The sequence below is a fragment of the Haliotis rufescens genome, unplaced genomic scaffold, assembly GCF_023055435.1.
Source record: "Haliotis rufescens isolate VD_foot unplaced genomic scaffold, xgHalRufe1.0.p SCAF_18, whole genome shotgun sequence".
In the NCBI taxonomy this organism is placed as follows: Eukaryota; Metazoa; Mollusca; class Gastropoda; order Lepetellida; family Haliotidae; genus Haliotis; species Haliotis rufescens.
Window position 1 is genome coordinate 15,923,120 of NW_025963868.1, and position 18,831 is coordinate 15,941,950.

The 18,831-nt window shown below is 39.9% G+C and overlaps 1 protein-coding gene across 5 annotated transcripts in view; it reads right to left on the minus strand.

The window, feature by feature from the left end:
* The window catches only part of LOC124116188 (nephrin-like), a 275,714-nt gene that overhangs the window by 42,091 nt on the left and 214,792 nt on the right, over positions 1 to 18,831 (minus strand). For all 5 annotated transcript variants that reach the window (XM_046477441.2, XM_046477437.2, XM_046477438.2 and 2 more), the window contains exon 3: positions 10,460 to 10,636. In XM_046477441.2, the coding sequence (XP_046333397.1) occupies positions 10,460 to 10,636 (177 nt within the window). The remainder of the gene's footprint in view (positions 1 to 10,459; positions 10,637 to 18,831) is intronic.

An 18,831-nucleotide genomic window follows, 5' to 3' on the forward strand; every position in this document is an offset into this window, starting at 1 on the left:
ATACTACATAAGTGAGTGGGTTGGTGGTGGTGTTGGTGTCCTGCGATATCTACACAGTGATACTACATAAGTGAGTGGGTTGGTGGTGTCCTGAGATATCTACACAGTGATACTACATAAGTGAGTGGGTTGGTGGTGGTGTTGGTGTCCTGCGATATCTACACAGTGATACTACATAAGTGAGTGGGTTGGTGGTGGTGTTGGTGTCCTGCGATATCTACACAGTGATACTGCATAAGTGAGTGGGTTGGTGGTGGTGTTGGTGTCCTGCGATATCTACACAGTGATACTACATAAGTGAGTGGGTTGGTGGTGGTGTTGGTGTCCTGCGATATCTACACAGTGATACTACATAAGTGAGTGGGTTGGTGGTGGTGTTGGTGTCCTGCAATATCTACACAGTGATACTACATAAGTGAGTGAGTGGGTTGGTGGTGGTGTTGGTGTCCTGAGATATCTACACAGTGATACTACATAAGTGAGTGGGTTGGTGGTGGTGTTGGTGTCCTGCGATATCTACACAGTGATACTACATAAGTGAGTGGGTTGGTGGTGGTGTTGGTGTCCTGCGATATCTACACAGTGATACTACATAAGTGAGTGGGTTGGTGGTGGTGTTGGTGTCCTGCGATATCTAGACAACTACACAAAAAGTATATAATAAATAGGATATTCCATGTGTCGAATGAAATATCATGCTGCTCTCCTGATACTACATAAGTGAGTGGGTTGGTTGGAGGTGGAGTCATTCATTCTTTTGCTACACTGTTGTAATTCTTTTCAACACATGAGCTGCCAACAGTAGATCTCTGTTTCATGCACAGATTAAGACAAACTAAAATTTAGCTCTTTCAAGGGACAGATTGTATTTTTTCCAGGGAACCTCACAGTAGGAGGAAAACACATACAAGATCAGTGTATAAAGTGAATTCACTGAATAAGGGTTCTCTCAATAACGATTCCTTCTCTTCTTGGTATGTTGGAGAAAAACTAATTCAAGCTGCCTGACAATGATACGACTGATCTCCCCCATCAATAGTCAATACATGCTGAAAGATCTTTACACTGCTAGTTACCTTTTTCTTTCGACCAGATAGTTGTTTGAAGTGGTTTTACCCAGTAAGGCAATTTTAATGGCAACGAAACATAACTCACTTTGTCAATTAGGCCTTGGAACAAGCAACATGCAATTAAACATAATTGGTCTCATTTATCACATGTATTTCTTCCTTCAAAATCAGCATAAATCCACAGGGAATTCAACTCAATTTGTAGAGCAATGATTAACAGTTTCAGATTGGCATAATGTGGGTAACATGATATCTTTTCCACTTTACAAAACATGATCCATTCAAACAAGGACACCATAAAAAAATCCTGCCATCTTGGACTTAATCTGCCGGTTTTCTCCACCCACCATGATCATTCCACAATACCCACTAGAGTATTTCTGGCCTTCAAGAAATATTCTAAATCTTTTGTTTTTCTTGATGAGATTGTGAAAAAGCTCACTTCAATTCATTCCACTTCAATCTTTTTGAGTCTTTCTACTGGGCCACACTTTAAATAAATTCATCTTTTCTGATTTTTCTTACATTTTTTCTTTACAAATTAAACTCCTCTACGTGATAAGTTATCTGTCAATGTTTTACTCTCAAAACAAAAAAATTCTCATTTTGGTTGCAGTTCACCACAATGCTTGATGCACTTACATGTTAGAAATTTGATTTACACAACTTTTTTTCTTCCAAAAGCGTCTAGTATCGAAAGGAAACAAAAAGTACAGTGAGGGGCCTCCAATGTAACGCAAGCAGATTTAACACAAGAAACAATATCTGACGAAAACCAGAAGCAAAGAAATCAATCGCCCAGTGAAAATTAAATTTTACAAAGCAGAGACCTAATGAGTTTTCAAAGCTACTGCCTTTTCATCAACTCTTCCGCAAGAGATGATGCTTTCACACAAATTCATCTTCTAGCACACATTTTTGTACAAGTTGTGATAAAAACTGGCTACACTTAAACTGCGGCACATTGCTGGCCACAATCACCAACTTCCGAAGCACCGACGATGGTGAGGAATGCTTACAATTAGTCAATATCAAAATGTTGCTCATTGCGAGTCAATTTCACGCCTACAGGCAACAAATGATACAGCACTCATTCATTTCTGTCAAGTATTATGCTGTTGTCGGTTTTGATTTTTTTCTTTTGACAATTAATGAGTTTTTTAGGATTGGCAATAATGTCCTGCGTTAATCTGAAGTTCTTCATTGAAGGGCTACAAGAGCATTCACCTTTATCTGGAGAACAAGTACAAATCTGATCATGTCGGCAGCTGCAATCTCGTTACATTTCATCTTCAAATAATCTGCACCACAAACAGCTCTAATGAAAGCTTTTTCTTCAAATAATAGCTGCTGTTAATACAAAAGCAAGACATGTTTGTGCCATCTTAAGATCAACCAATAAGCAAACCGTCTACATGAATACAAAACATGATCCATTCAAACAAGGCTGATCAAACATGCACAACAGACTTGCTGTTCTTCTATCACAAGCAATAACACATAAATGTTCATAGTGACTGTTAGCTCCAGACATATCACAGTGTTACTGGCAGTGTCAGCAGTGTAAACCCTATGTTTACAGATACCCTACACCTTGATGTCATGCCCATCACTTCACTACACCCACCACCACAAACACCAGCGAGCCCTCCTCACCTACATCAAGACTTAAGGAGATGGAGATGAGTTAAGATGAGGCTACTTTAAAGTTTACTGTCGAGTCTAATTTCTCTCTCTGGTTAAATACATGAAACTGAGATCTTTACTGGTTGCTGTACTTTCAACAAAATTTACCCAATCCTGACCTTTCCATGTAAGAAAGAAATAAGGTCCAAAATAGGTGGAAACTATGTATTTAGCACCAGGTTGAGAATGACATGTGCATATTAGGAGACAACATTGTGTGAGGTACATAAATACCTCTACTTCATGCCCTCCCTTATATCTAGGGCTATCAGATAATATTTCCTGCCTATCATAGAGGTTCGAGTTTTACAAGGGCATCACAGCAAGACAGGTGAATTAGGATTACAACTGGAGTGAGTGAGTATGGTTTTACACCGCTTTTAGCAATATCACGGTGGTGGACTCCAGAAATGGGCCTTACACATTGTACTCATGTGAGGAATCGAGCCCGGGCCTTCGTCGTGATGAGCGAATGTTTCAACCATTAGGCTACCCCACCCCTCCTACAGCTTGAATGAAATTCCTTGTAGTTTCATACAGCTTCTAAAGGGAAGTAACCTTGTGAGGTAAATACAAGCTGGGGCTTGTGTGTAGTTTAAGAGCTGAAGAAATGCTACTGACTTAAACCCTCAAACACATTCAGAGATATCAACCCTTGCTGACTTGGTTGATGCATGTCATCATATCCCAATTGTGTAGATCTGTGCTCATGATGCCAATCACTGGATTGTCGGGCCCAGAGTCAATGATTTACAGAATGACGTCATATAGATGGAATATTGCTGAGTATGGCGGTGAACAGCAAACAAAAAGAATCTGGGACAATGACAGAGAAAATCTGGAATATGTGGGAAACTGTCATCTAAAGTGTGTCAATTCTAAACAAATTAGTACCGGTAATAATTATTAGCATGTCTGCTTTGATGAACATCAATAATCGTTAACATTATATTTTGTTACACAAACTCCTCAATATCTGTAAACAAGCATAACGCCCTGACAAGTGTCATACGTATAGGTGTATCTTTGAGTGTTGGCCCTTCCGCTATATTTGCTGGCTGAGTAAAGTTGTCGGTATCACGGTTTTAATGCCCATCAACAATTTGCAAAAACATCAAGAGGATCAGTGAGTCGTAAGTGAGGCTCACTATAGGATCAGACAAGACAGCAGCCAAACCAACCAGTAACACTTGTTATCAAATAAAGCAATTAACATGTGGTTAGTTTGGTATATTTGTTTATTGATTGCTACATATATCAAAAGAAGAACAGGGTAATTTAGTTTATTGCCAAGTTACAAATTTATACACTTCACACGAACGATATGTATCAGTCTCAATGACCAAGAGCTTCAGGTAAAGCTTACCATCAATTAAGCAATTAGTGTTGCACCTGTTTGGTAATCAACTTGTTTCTTCATAATCAACTGGGAGTACATCTGTATTCCATGTCAGAGGTATGGGGAGCATGATTGGCCAACATTGACCAGCAGACTGCACTGACACAATGTCTCTTGCAATGTTCGCAATGAAAAGGTTTTTAAAAAATTCCATGGTACAAATGAAAAGATTTACTAAACACTTTGCGAGACAAATTTGCAAAACAAAATATTTACAGTTTTATTAATGTTGGTTGTTGAAATAACGTGATTGAACTTGTCATTGTCAACACGGGAATAACGCATGTTGAGACGCCCAACTTTAACACTGTATTCGTGTGTGCGTGATTCCCGTGCACCCTTTCGAGTTGAGTTGATTGGTTAAACTGTGTCATATGGCCCTGTGACGCAGGGGAAGCATTTTGCAGATGGCTGTTTCAATGAATGCTCGTCCCATCCGTGACGAACAGGTCTGGTTGTTGATGAAATATAGTGATAGCTAAATAGACAGATTTTTTATTCATGCACCGATTGTCTTTAAATGTAATATCCAGTTATGTATGACTGTTTAATAATCTCATACCAACTTTGACTGGAGTAGGTCCAATAGTTTTTCAGATATTGTAGTAAACGTCAGTACCTTAAATTACCTTCAAGACTGTAGGCATTGTCTTATATGCAGAAATTAAGATTACCGTGTGTATTTTCTCGTAAACTAAACTGGAAACAGCAATCGGGTGTACACACGTTTTCTCACAATCTACCGGTGATTCAGTCAAATATTACCCAATAATATGACTTTAACAAATTTTGATGCAATGAAGAATTGTACCTGAAAACTATTATTTTATCAAGATGAATATTGTTCAATATCGTGTTATTTTAGTTGCAGATTTACTCTACCATATTTTCTTGAGCATAGTGCGCACTTTCCAAAAAACACAGCTGGGTAGAAAGGGGGTGTGCATTATACACGCAATAATGAGTTTTGATGTTTTTTTCCCACAATGGAAAGACATTACCGTGAGCAAGTAACACAGAAAATACCATGTCAACAAATCCATACTGAAGTACGCAAATTAATCATGTAATTACAGTCTGGCTATAAAAAAATGTTCTTTGTATATCTGGACTTATGTTTGTAATTTATTTCATAAATTTTATTTAAGATTCCTTTTAATATTGTTTTAATTAATTTCGGCAAAAACGTGTGTGAAGTTATTGGTAGATCGCACAACTCGCTGTGATTTACAGCAACCATGGTCAGATAACCGTTATTGACACCTTGAAACGAACTTTAGTTGACAGAGAATGGATACATATATCATTAATGCCATACTTTGACTTGTTAAAAGTCATATTTGTTATAGTTAGATGATTCTATGTCAACACGTAGTTCTCGTGATCACGTGTGTGGGAGCCTCAATGGTGACTGGTCAAACTGGTTCCATGTGGGAAATAATAACCGACAGTAGCGATCAGCTGCTTCGCTTAGGGTTATAATTATTAAAAATATATTTAGTTAAAGCTGCATCTAAAATAACAAGAAATTGGAATATACTATTTACTATCCTATAAAGTTAAATCATTGGTTGTGTCTTGACCGAATCATCGGTAGATTTGAAGAAAACGTGTGTACTGCTGATTGCTGTTTCCAGCTCAGTTTACGAGAAAAAAAACAATGTAATCTTAATCCCTGCGTATAAAACAATGCCTAGCAGAACAAAAAATACAATTTAAATGGTAAATCAACATGTCTGGTGATGTTTTATCTCAAATGTCTCATTAAAAGTCATATTTGTTCGTTTCAAGGTGTCAATAACGGTTATCTGACCATGGTTGCTGTAAATCACAGTGAGTTGTGCGATCTACCAATAACTTTACAAAGGTTTTCACTGAAATTAATGTAAACAATACAGAATGAGATTTGGAATCTTTAAAATAGGTTACAAACATAAGTCCAGATATGCAATGATCAGTTTTTGTGACCAGACAGTGAAATAACATGAGTAATTTCTTGACCTGGTATTTCCGGTGTTACGTGCTCATGGTACAATGCCAAAAAACATGAAAACTCATCATGAAATAATGCACTAGCCCCCCTTTACACAGCTGTTTCACACACTATACCCAAGCTTGAAATCAGAACATAATTGTTGGGAAATATGTCTGTAAATGAGTGTTAGACCTTGATGTATGCTGTGATGCGTATCTGAAACATTTTCTAAATTATCCCCCATCGTATCGTGCATATTTTGCATATCACGTGACCAGACTTTTCTCTCTTTTATAAACAAATGCTCTACATATTGTTTTGCATAATTATATAAATATGCTACTAAAACTACGACAGTGAGGTGCACGACAATACATATTTACACATCAAAGTGACTGTGTCATTGAAGCTATGTGATGTAAACAAATGGAAACTACACAAATGGAAATAGTTTATCACATTTTGAGATATTTTCTCATTAAAAGAAAACTGTGACATTTGTTTGTATGAGTATGTATGTGGTAAAGCAGGTCCAATGGAACGGGGTCAACTGAAGTTATAAGTATCGGAAGGACACAGGATTTCGCCGAAATCTATGTAAACATTATTGAATGAAATTTTGAATAAAACTGATTACAAATGTAAGTCCAGATATACAATGAACACTAAAAAAATGCAACAAAATGGTCAACTTGCATAATTTAATATGGATCATGACAGTCATATATATACTCGCAGCCGATACAAAAGGGTGTGTATTATACAAAGTGTGTATTTTACACGAATAAATAAGTTTTGTGCATATTGATCAATTGGAAGGGTTGCTTATTGGGATTGTTCACTTGACAATGTATCAGAAAATATCACTGTGGGCGCTTATTACGTCAAATACGGAAAATGTGGGCGGCAAATGTTATGTTTATTACTGCTGACACAACGGACATCTTGGCTCCGGAATATTTTGAAAATGGGAGATAGGATCACTCCCGGGGGGGGGGAATAGCCAACTCCCAAACATTTGATGAAAGAATCAGACAGGCCCCCATCACACCAGCGATTATTAATTGTATCAGAGACAATGACTGTAGCCAATCAATATCTGGTTTAAATTATAGGCAATGTGTTTTGGAAAATATTTCACTTAATCATACTGGCAGAATTTGGCTAAACATATAGTTATAATTCCACCAACATCCATCTTTGTTTTCAACTTCAGGGTAAAGGAATTTAATTAAAGTTAGAAACATCAAACACCTGGAACAATCATTACAAAAAGGACTCTCAGTGCTTACACAAACACAGGAACAGTAAGGCATGAATAGGTAGGTTGCACTGTAAGATAAGCACAGGCATGGACAGGTAGGTTGCACTGTAAGATAAGCACAGGCATGGACAGGTAGGTTGCACTGTAAGATAAGCACAGGCATGGACAGGTAGGTTGCACTGTAAGATAAGCACAGGCATGGACAGGTAGGTTGCACTGTAAGATAAGCACAGGCATGGATAGGTAGGTTGCACTGTAAGATAAGCACAGGCATGGACAGGTAGGTTGCACTGTAAGATAAGCACAGGCATGGACAGGTAGGTTGCAGTGTAAGATAAGCACAGGCATGGACAGGTAGGTTGCACTGTAAGATAAGCACAGGAATGGGCAGGTAGGTTGCACTGTAAGATAAGCACAGGCATGGATAGGTAGGTTGCACTGTAAGATAAGCACAGGCATGGACAGGTAGGTTGCACTGTAAGATAAGCACAGGCATGGATAGGTAGGTTGCACTGTAAGATAAGCACAGGCATGGACAGGTAGGTTGCACTGTAAGATAAGCACAGGCATGGACAGGTAGGTTGCAGTGTAAGATAAGCACAGGCATGGACAGGTAGGTTGCAGTGTAAGATAAGCACAGGCATGGACAGGTAGGTTGCACTGTAAGATAAGCACAGGCATGGACAGGTAGGTTGCACTGTAAGATAAGCACAGGAATGGGCAGGTAGGTTGCACTGTAAGATAAGCACAGGCATGGACAGGTAGGTTGCACTGTAAGATAAGCACAGGCATGGATAGGTAGGTTGCACTGTAAGATAAGCACAGGCATGGACAGGTAGGTTGCACTGTAAGATAAGCACAGGCATGGATAGGTAAGTTGCACTGGCCACCGAATCTATTCTCTTCTACGGGTATAGGAGGGTGTCACCAGCTACTCAAGCTACTAAACTAGCACTGCAAGAAAAGCGAAGGTTTGTATTGGAGGGTTACACTGGCTACTGAAGCTACTAACCCCTAGCACTGTAAGATGAATGAAGGCTTGAATCGGAGGGTAGCACTGGCTACTGAAGCTACTAACCTAGCACTGCAAGAAGAGCAAAGGCCTGTATTTGAGGGTTACACTGGCTACTGAAGCTACTAACCTAGCACTGTAAGATGAGCCAAGGCTTGTATTGGAGGGCTACACTGGCTACTGAAGCTACTAACCTAGCACTGTCAGAAGAGCCAAGGCCTGTATTGGAGGGTTACACTGGCTACTGAAGCTACTAACCTAGCCCTGTAAGATGAGCCAAGGCCTGTATTGGAGGGTTACACTGGCTACAGAAGCTACTAACCTAGCACTGTAAGATGAGCGAAGGTCTGTATTGGAGGGTTACACTGGCTACTGAAGCTACTAACCTAGCACTGTAAGATGAGCGAAGGCCTGTACTGGAGGGTTACACTGGCTACTGAAGCTACTAACCTAGCACTGTAAGATGAGCCAAGGCTTGTATTGGAGGGCTACACTGGCTACAGAAGCTACTAACCTAGCACTGTAAGATGAGCGAAGGTCTGTATTGGAGGGCTAAACTGGCTACTGAAGCTACTAACCTAGCCCTGTAAGATGAGCGAAGGCTTGTATTGGAGGGCTACACTGGCTACTGAAACTACTAACCTAGCACTGTAAGATGAGCCAAGGCCTGTATTGGAGGGTTACACTGGCTACTGAAGCTACTAACCTAGCCCTGTAAGATGAGCCAAGGCCTGTATTGGAGGGTTACACTGGCTACTGAAGCTACTAACCTAGCCCTGTAAGATGAGCGAAGGTCTGTATTGGAGGGCTACACTGGCTACTGAAGCTACTAACCTAGCACTGTCAGAAGAGCCAAGGCCTGTATTGGAGGGTTCCACTGGCTACTGAAGCTACTAACCTAGCACTGTAAGATGAGCCAAGGCTTGTATTGGAGGGCTACACTGGCTACTGAAGCTACTAACCTAGCACTGTCAGAAGAGCCAAGGCCTGTATTGGAGGGTTACACTGGCTACAGAAGCTACTAACCTAGCCCTGTAAGATGAGCCAAGGCTTGTATTGGTGGGCTACACTGGCTACTGAAGCTACTAACCTAGCACTGTCAGAAGAGCCAAGGCCTGTATTGGAGGGTTACACTGGCTACTGAAGCTACTAACCTAGCACTGTAAGATGAGCGAAGGTCTGTATTGGAGGGTTACACTGGGTAACTGAAGCTACTAACCTAGCCCTGTAAGATGAGCGAAGGCCTGTATTGGAGGGTTACACTGGCTACTGAAGCTACTAACCTAGCACTGTAAGATGAGCCAAGGCCTGTATTGGAGGGTTACACTGGCTACTGAAGCTACTAACCTAGCACTGTAAGATGAGCCAAGGCCTGTATTGGAGGGTTACACTGGCTACTGAAGCTACTAACCTAGCACTGTAAGATGAGTGAAGGTCTGTATTGGAGGGTTACACTGGCTACTGAAGCTACTAACCTAGCACTGTCAGATGAGTGAAGGTCTGTATTGGAGGGTTACACTGGCTACTGAAGCTACTAACCTAGCACTGTAAGATGAGCGAAGGTCTGTACTGGAGGGTTACACTGGCTACTGAAGCTACCAACCTAGCACTGTAAGATGAGCGAAGGCCTGTATTGGAGGGTTCCACTGGCTACTGAAGCTACTAACCTAGCACTGTAAGATGAGTGAAGGTCTGTATTGGAGGGTTACACTGGCTACTGAAGCTACTAACCTAGCACTGTAAGATGAGCCAAGGCCTGTATTGGAGGGTTCCACTGGCTACTGAAGCTACTAACCTAGCACTGTCAGATGAGTGAAGGCCTGTATTGGAGGGTTACACTGGCTACTGAAGCTACTAACCTAGCACTGTAAGATGAGCGAAGGTCTGTATTGAAGGGTTACACTGGCTACTGAAGCTACTAACCTAGCACTGTAAGATGAGCGAAGGCTTGTATTGGAGGGTTACACTGGGTAACTGAAGCTACTAACCTAGCACTGTAAGATGAGCGAAGGCTTGTATTGGAGGGTTACACTGGGTAACTGAAGCTACTAACCTAGCACTGTAAGATGAGCGAAGGCTTGTATTGGAGGGTTGTTCTGAGCAGGCAGCACCTGACATCGATACTCGGCATCATCATCCAGCTGGGTGTTGACTATCATCAGGTTAAACTCCTCTGGGGGATTACCCACCACTGAGTAGCGGGAAAATCCGGGAATGCTACGATCAAAACCTGCAAAACAAATGACATTTTGTAAATAATTTTACTTGATATTTTTGCAGGATAATTTGATTGGATTTGTACTCATTTTTATTTTAAGCACTTCCCATTCAATGATGTTCTGAATTGCCTGTTGCCAATGGTTCATATGTATTAGATAGCATTGGTTCAAACATTCCAAAATGCAAGCAAAATACCAAACCTGCCACAGCCATTATACTGAGAATCTCCTACTGTCTGTCAATCTGTCTCCACAGTCAAAATAGAACACTTAACATGACCTCCCAACATCTGGAAGTTGAAGGAGAAGTAATCTGATTTATAAGTAATCCAGATCAGTTGTAAAGTTCATCTGGCCAAACAGCATCCCAACCTTCAGTTCCCCTACTCTCTCCTTTCACTAAACTCCATCACCTTGCTTAGCAGAATCCACCCCACCCCTCCATCTGCCACCCCACATCCCTGATGCCAGGGGTCATATTCCCCCCCATCCCTCCACTGACAGCTCTACCAAGAATCCACCTAGCCAGTGAGTGAGACTCACTCTGACCCCTGTCTAACATGTACAAGTGTTGGTTGACAGCCCTACTCACAACAAACACACCACCAACACTGGCACTCTGCCCATACAGTCCAACAGAGGCCAATACATTTCAATCCTCAAGCTTTCTTGATAAAAATAACTTTTTATTACAGCCATAAGCTAGCCCTAAACAAGAATTTTAATCTTCGCCAAGTTTAAAACATGTGTTAAATAATCAAGTTGGCTCGTACAACGAGTTAGTTCCTCAATAGAGTAAAGTATCAGCCTGAGAGGTGTAGGACACCCCAGTCTATGCTGCCTCCCCCTCCACAAGTGCTGCTTGACAGATTCCACTTACAACATTACAATCCCAACCTGCATCCAAGCAATAGTTCTGCAGCTAGTGAGGTAAATCACAGCCAACCTGACCTACAACTCAACAACTGGCACTGAAACCCAGATTTTCAAATGTGTGTTATAATGATCTACATTGACTTAAACTCATGAAACCAAATTGAATAAATTTTGGAAAATATCTTTATTTTACTTCAGCAAATGGATTTGTGCAATGTATTTTGATATTGTCTCATATCCATGTCAGCAAACTATTGCCTGAGTTTAGTTTTTGTTATACCTTTGTGTACAGAATTGCTTCATATCGACCAAATATTAAGTCCTGATAGTATCTTGCACATCCATTCATCCTGATGGCTGTCAGGGTATATATATCAAGGGGTCACTTCATAAGGCGACATTTTTATAATTATTTGGTTTACAGATGCGCCGCTCTTTTCAAGTCCAAATGAGGAAAAAAAATAGAAATACAAAGTACTCCTTTTTTTACCATCGATCTTCACTTTAAAAAATGCATAATAAGTTCAAACAAAAAATTATTTCATTTGCTCCGCGAGTGTAAAGCAAAGGGAAGTCACTCTGATCTTTCTTGCTGGGATCCTTCTCTAATACCATCAAAGCTTGCCAACGCAAAGTGCAGTGGTGACCAGTTTAACTCTTTCAACACTGTTAGCCGGTACACCGGCCAAGAAGCCACGAGTCACCACAGTCACGGCCAAGTCACGTCAAAATAGTTTATGATCTTATTAACCTACCTGTTGTATCATTCATTTATTAAATCTATCACATTTCACAATGTCTGAAATACGTATTCCATTTCATTTTCTAATTTTTTATCAATAGATAAAAATATGATTCACTATTCCCGAAATGTTATTGAAAACAAGTATTTGTCACAAAGTGACGAAATGTCCCCCGCCTGTATATACACCATAATACCAAATATGAAGACAATCCAGCGATTAGTTCTTGAGATATTGCGGCAACACCGTTTTCCAACTCCAAAAGCAGATTTGCCTGCTGTGACCTTGAAAATGGGGTCAAGGTCACCAAAACCAACTGGTGTCTGCGGTGTCTGTATATACACTATAGTTCCAAATATGAAAACAATCCAGCGATTAGTTCTTGAGATATCGCGGCAACACCGTTTTCCAACTCCAAAAGCAGATTTGCCTGCTGTGACCTTGAAAATGGGGTCAAGGTCACCAGTATCAACTGGTGTCTGTATATACACCATAGTTCCAAATATGAAAACAATCCAGCGATTAGTTCTTGAGATATCGCGGCAACACCGTTTTCCAACTCCAAAAGCAGATTTGCCTGCTGTGACCTTGAAAATGGGGTCAAGGTCACCAGAATCAACTGGTGTCTGCGGAGTCTGTATATACACCATAGTTCCAAATATGAAAACAATCCAGCGATTAGTTCTTGAGATATAGCGACAACACCGTTTTCCAACTCCAAAAGCAGATTTGCCTGCTGTGACCTTGAAAATGGGGTCCAGGTAACCAAAACCGACTGGTGTCTGCGGTGTCTGTATATACACCATAGTTCCAAATATGAAGACAATCCAGTGTTTAGTTGTTGAGATATCGCGGCAACAAACAGGTGGGACGTACGGAAGGGCGTATGGTCGTGAATACTATATCCCCCGCTCCGCGCTTTCGCGCGGCGGGGGACAATAAAATTCACAGACACTCACTTCAACAACGGATCCTCATCAAACATGTCAAATAGCAAAATAAAGATATTTCAAGCAAATCTTTTAATATATTATACAAAGTGGCCAAAGTAATAAAATCAACAAAAATACATCTAAAAGTTGCCTAACTGACATCTTAGTTATTATTTCCATCTTTTCGTGCAATCGCATGTAATGTAAGTCAAATGACATCTCGGCTTTCGTTGCCTCGATTTCTTGGCTTGGACACGATGTCTTTAGTGCCAAATATATGCCTAAGAACTCTTTGTCACAGCTCGTAACCTAGCACTATACATCAATGAAGTTCCATATTTTTAATATAGATCGCAATTTCATGCTTTAAACATTCAGAATAACATGATTTAACCCAAACCTTTCATCAAAATCTAAAAATTATCATACACAAGACGGTATCTTTGCTGTAATTTCATTGGCTGCCTTAGGTCACATGCATACATTTGACCAATCACGAACCTTTTAGCAGATTATGTTGGTGAAACAATATAAGGTTTTTTTAATGGATACTGATATGGCAGCCTTCGACATACATGCTATTCATACGAAGCTTCGAAAACTGAGGTATTTCCTCATGAGTGGACAGCCTCTATCATCGGGAAATGGGTGATGACAGATATTATTTGTAATTCTTTTTAATATAATGTTCTGATTACGTAGACAAATGAAAATACCAAAGAAATAGGTAAGTGGATTTTATGAAATCTTATAATTGCCATAAATCGTCAAATTTTCGCTTCATTGGTCCTTAATCTGGACGTAATGAATGTTAGGGCTTACATTATTTTTAACTTAAAACGAACTTAATTAAGTTGTAAATGAATTATTTAAACATTGCTTTCCTATTTATATAAGATAGGATTAATTAGACCTTTCAAATAGTGCATTGCCAAACATGTAGTTATAATTTCCTTGATAAATGTTGGCTTCATCAATCACACAAGAGTCTCTGGGAACTTGTGCCACAGCAGTAATCTTCTGGTTGGCTGGTGTTGAAAGAGTTAAATGTCGCCCATGCTGCCAAAATAGCGGCGTCTTTCATGCATTTCCACCCATGACATGAATTTTGCTATACTGCCATTTGTGCACAAGCTGAGTGCAAGGAATATAATAAATTAAAATTGTTCTTGAAAGATTGAGTTGTTTTACATTCGTTACTCCGGAATAAATTTTTTTTATACCAACCTAACTTTTTAGGACAAAATTGGCCTCTCACTTTTGAAATGAGTTTGAAATCAGTGAACCAAGAAATAAAAAAAGTGTGGCCTAACCAATCCTTATGTCTTATGTCACTGTTCTATAAAGCTAGGATTCATGTCATATGACTTTTCATGATTCATACAAATTTTCAAATCCAAATTTTAAAATTTAATAATAACAAGGGACATAACTCTGTAAAACAATAACTGAGAGGACCAATTTTCAAACTCAGCCTTGACAAGTATCTCGTAGAACCTCCTCTTTCATTCATGTTACTTCAGTAGTTTCTGAGAAAACTTGTCCCCATTTCACACAGTATGCAGTAAGTAGAAAAGCACGGAGCTAGGGACATAACTCATTAAAAATGAATTTACGACACCAATTTTCGAACACATTTGAGATCATGACCAGTAACGTCAGTGAATAAAATTTTATTTCTCTGACTTAAGTTTTAGAGAAAATTTGTCCTCTTTGAGCAGCCCACAGACGGATGGACGAACTCTGTTCCTATATCCCCTGCCCCACTTCAGGGCAGCGGATAAAGATAGAATTATCAATTCCAGTATCAGTTTTCAAAAATTGAAACGATACCACTGCCACTGATACTCATAATCCACAAAGCGAAAAAATGGCAACTACAGTATATCGCCGTCTATAAAGTGACGCCCTGTATAAGGCGACCCCCCTGTACAAGCCTTCAAAATCGATGCTAATTTATATACCCTGTCTATAAAGTGAATCAGAATCAAGCACGTCACAAGCGCATATACAATCCCTACATTTGCAATAAAAACGTGTTTGTCTTCTGCAGAAAAAAATTACATCGTATCCATTCAGCGAATTCAGGGAAACAAACAGATCATAACAATTAAATTTGGTCAAGACAAATTTAAAATCTGAGATAAAAAACACACCAGACATGATGATTTATCGATGCAATTGTATTTCCTGTTCTGAAAGGCATTGTTTTACATGCAGAGATTAAGATTACCATCTGCAGTTTGTCCTGAACTATGCTGGGAGAAGCAATCAGCTGTACACACATTTTTCAGAATCTACTGGTTATTTGGTTGATAATTACCCACTACTATAACTTTAAAGAATTTTGATACAATGATCAGAAGAACTGTATCTGAAAATATTATTTTATCAGGAATATTTTTTTCAATATTATTTTCCCGGATATTTTGTCGTATGGAACAATTTGACCAATCACCGTCAATGCTCCCGCGCTCGCGATAGCGAAAACTTTATGTTTACATATAGTTGTCAAACTACAATAAAAATGACTTTAGAGAGTCAATGTATGGCATTTACAATATATATATAAAATTTATGTTTCAAGGCGTCAATAGCGGTAATATGACCGTGGTTGCTGTAAATAATGGTTAGTTGTGAGATCTTCCGATCACATCACATACGATTTCACTGAAATGAATATAAACAATACTGAATGAAGTTTTGAATAAAATTAATAAAATATATTACAAACATCAGTCCAGATACATAATGAACTCTTTTTATAACCAGACAGTGTAATTATATGATTAGTTTGTGTACTTTAGTGCAGATTTTTGGACAAAGTATTTCTGGTGTTACGTGCTAACAGTAATGTCTTTGTGTTGGGGAAAAAACATCAAAATTCTTCAACCCTGTGAAAGCCCTCTAATTCTAGGTACGAAAAACTTGCCTTGTACATAGCGATATACGGTAGTTTAGATCAGTTAGTTAGTTGATATGTGTTGCAAATATCATGAAATCCAATGTGGACATGTGATACACCAAACAGCTCACCCACAATAGGGCCAACATGTGATCCCGACCATGATGGGATGTATGACAAGTGAAGACATGGCAATATGCCTCCCACCACTGCCACACCTTCTGGTCCCTGGCAGTTGCTGCTCCTGCTGCACAGATGGAGCAAGCTGCTCTATGTCTATCCTGGTAGAGTTCAGTCATCTACAATATTTTTATTCTAAATTTTGACATTTTCTGCTGACAATTTGCATTGCAAATAGAAACAATTGTACTGAAAGAGGATACTATTGTCAAGCCAACAGCTTGTGAGTAGGATAAATATTGGCAGAGCTAACAGCCAAGATAATCACTCTGATTAACTATGCACCATCATGGCCTTATGCAACACTCAAACATACTAATGAATAATCTTATGAATCAAATCAGAAGAACAGCAAATTTGTTTTAGAAGCTTTTCATCAGTATTATGGGGACTTTTTGTGAGTCAGTGTAAAGAGCAAGCACATCCATTAAGAGTCAAAACTCAATCCAATCTGAACATAATGCATGTGAATTAAATTCTCTTTTGACAGTCAAACTATGGGGTTCAGATACATGTTCTAGACCTTAATCAAAATTCAGATCCCAGCCCTACATGGCCCAGCACAGCCCTCCATAGCCTAACATAGCCCAGCACAGCCCTCCATAGCCTAACATAGCCCAGCACAGCCCTCCATAGCCTAACATAGCCCAGCACAGCCCTCCATAGCCTAACATAGACCAGCACAGCCCTGCATAACCTAACACAGCCCAGCACAGCCCTGCATAGCCTAACATAGACCAGCACAGCCCTGCATAACCTAACATAGCCCAGCACAGCCCTGCATAGCCTAACATAGCCCAGCACAGCCCTGCATAGCCTAACACAACACAGCAAAGCCCTGCTTAGACTAACATAGCCCAGCTCAGCCCTCCATAGCCTAACATAGACCAACACAGCCCTGCATAGCCTTACACAGCCCAGCACAACCCTGCATAGCCTAACATATCCCGGCACATCCCTGCACAGTCTAACATAGCCCTGCATAGCCTAACATGGTCCAGCACACCCTGCATTGCCTAACATAGCACAGCACAGCTCTGCACAGTCCTGCATAGCCTAACATAGCCTAGCACAGCCCTGCACAGTCCTGCATTGCCTAACATAGCCTAGCACAGCCCTGCATAGCCTTACATAGCCCAGGACAGCGCTGCATAGCCTAACATAGCACTGCACAGCCCTGCATTGCCTAACATAGCCTAGCACAGCCCTGCATAGCCTAACATAGCCCAGCACAGCTCTGCACAGTCATGCATAGCCCAGCACAGCCCTGTACATCCCTGAATAACCAAGCACAGCTCTACATAGTCAAGTACAGTACTGTATAATCAAGTATAGCCCTGCATATCCCAGCATAGCCTAACACAGCCCTGTACAACCAAGCACAACCATGTATAACTTAAAAATAGCCCAGCATAGCCCTGAATAGCCCAGCATATAGCCCTGCATTGTAAAGTTTGTCAACATATAAGCTTAATGCATATGAGCTGGCAGTAACACACCAGTGAGTGCTGGGGTGGAAATCAACAAATGTTAGTAGTCATGAGGCAAGTGAACTGTCAAAATCAACGTGTCTGGACTTTAAAGCTTTAAACACCACATGTCAACTTTTATATTGATTTTTGTGACTGCTAGAGTTAAAGCTTGGCTTCACATTTAATGAAAATTAAACTGGGTGATATTTTTACAAAATACCTCTGGTCAGCAACCCAAGTATTTACTGATGATGCAGCTACATACAAGGGTCTTCTTGATAGCAGCAGTCATAATGTTAGAAGTAGAGAGCTGAAGACAGCTCTGTCAATATCATAACCATAGCACTGTTTCATCCAATAACTTCATATTTGCTGTATCTATCTGCTGGCTGACACAGGTTGCAGCAAACAATGTTAACAATGCAAGAAGCCCAAATGTAATAATAGTAGAACTATATATACATTACAGTAGACGGCGTAATAGACACACTAATACTCAACTCCAAGCATGTGACAAGCAGTGAGTTCTCCACCCTCTGCTCCTCCCTAAACACTGTACACATGTACAGCATCTTGCTCACTACATGACAATTACAACACAAACAATCAGCGGATATAATACCAGATTTCATCAACAAACATCAGTTTGCACAACAATAAATATTGTGAACACCAGAATCCTCCTTCACCATGTTGGAGCCATCCCTGCAGACTGGTGACCACAGCCTGCCCAATGACTTCAGTTTGAAGGAGAAATATATCCTTGTATTACAAAATAGGGATTTGCTGCAAGCTTACAATGGTTACATATAATTCTTCACTATCACTATCCATGACATCTAAAATCCTCCCCTTCAATTCTCCCTAAATTTGATTCAGCGAAAACAGATGCAAAGTTCCATCCTTCTTTCCTGCTGAGCCGCTGCCATCATGACTGTAATAGCCTTAAGGGGCCCATTGATTTTGGGTCTTTTTTTTCACTCAGTCTGCCATGAACACTTTGTTATTAAATGTACCAAATAAAGGAATTTTTCCACACTGGTCTGACACTTTTCATATGTCAAATCAGAATATTTCCATCTCAACTCTACATCTTTC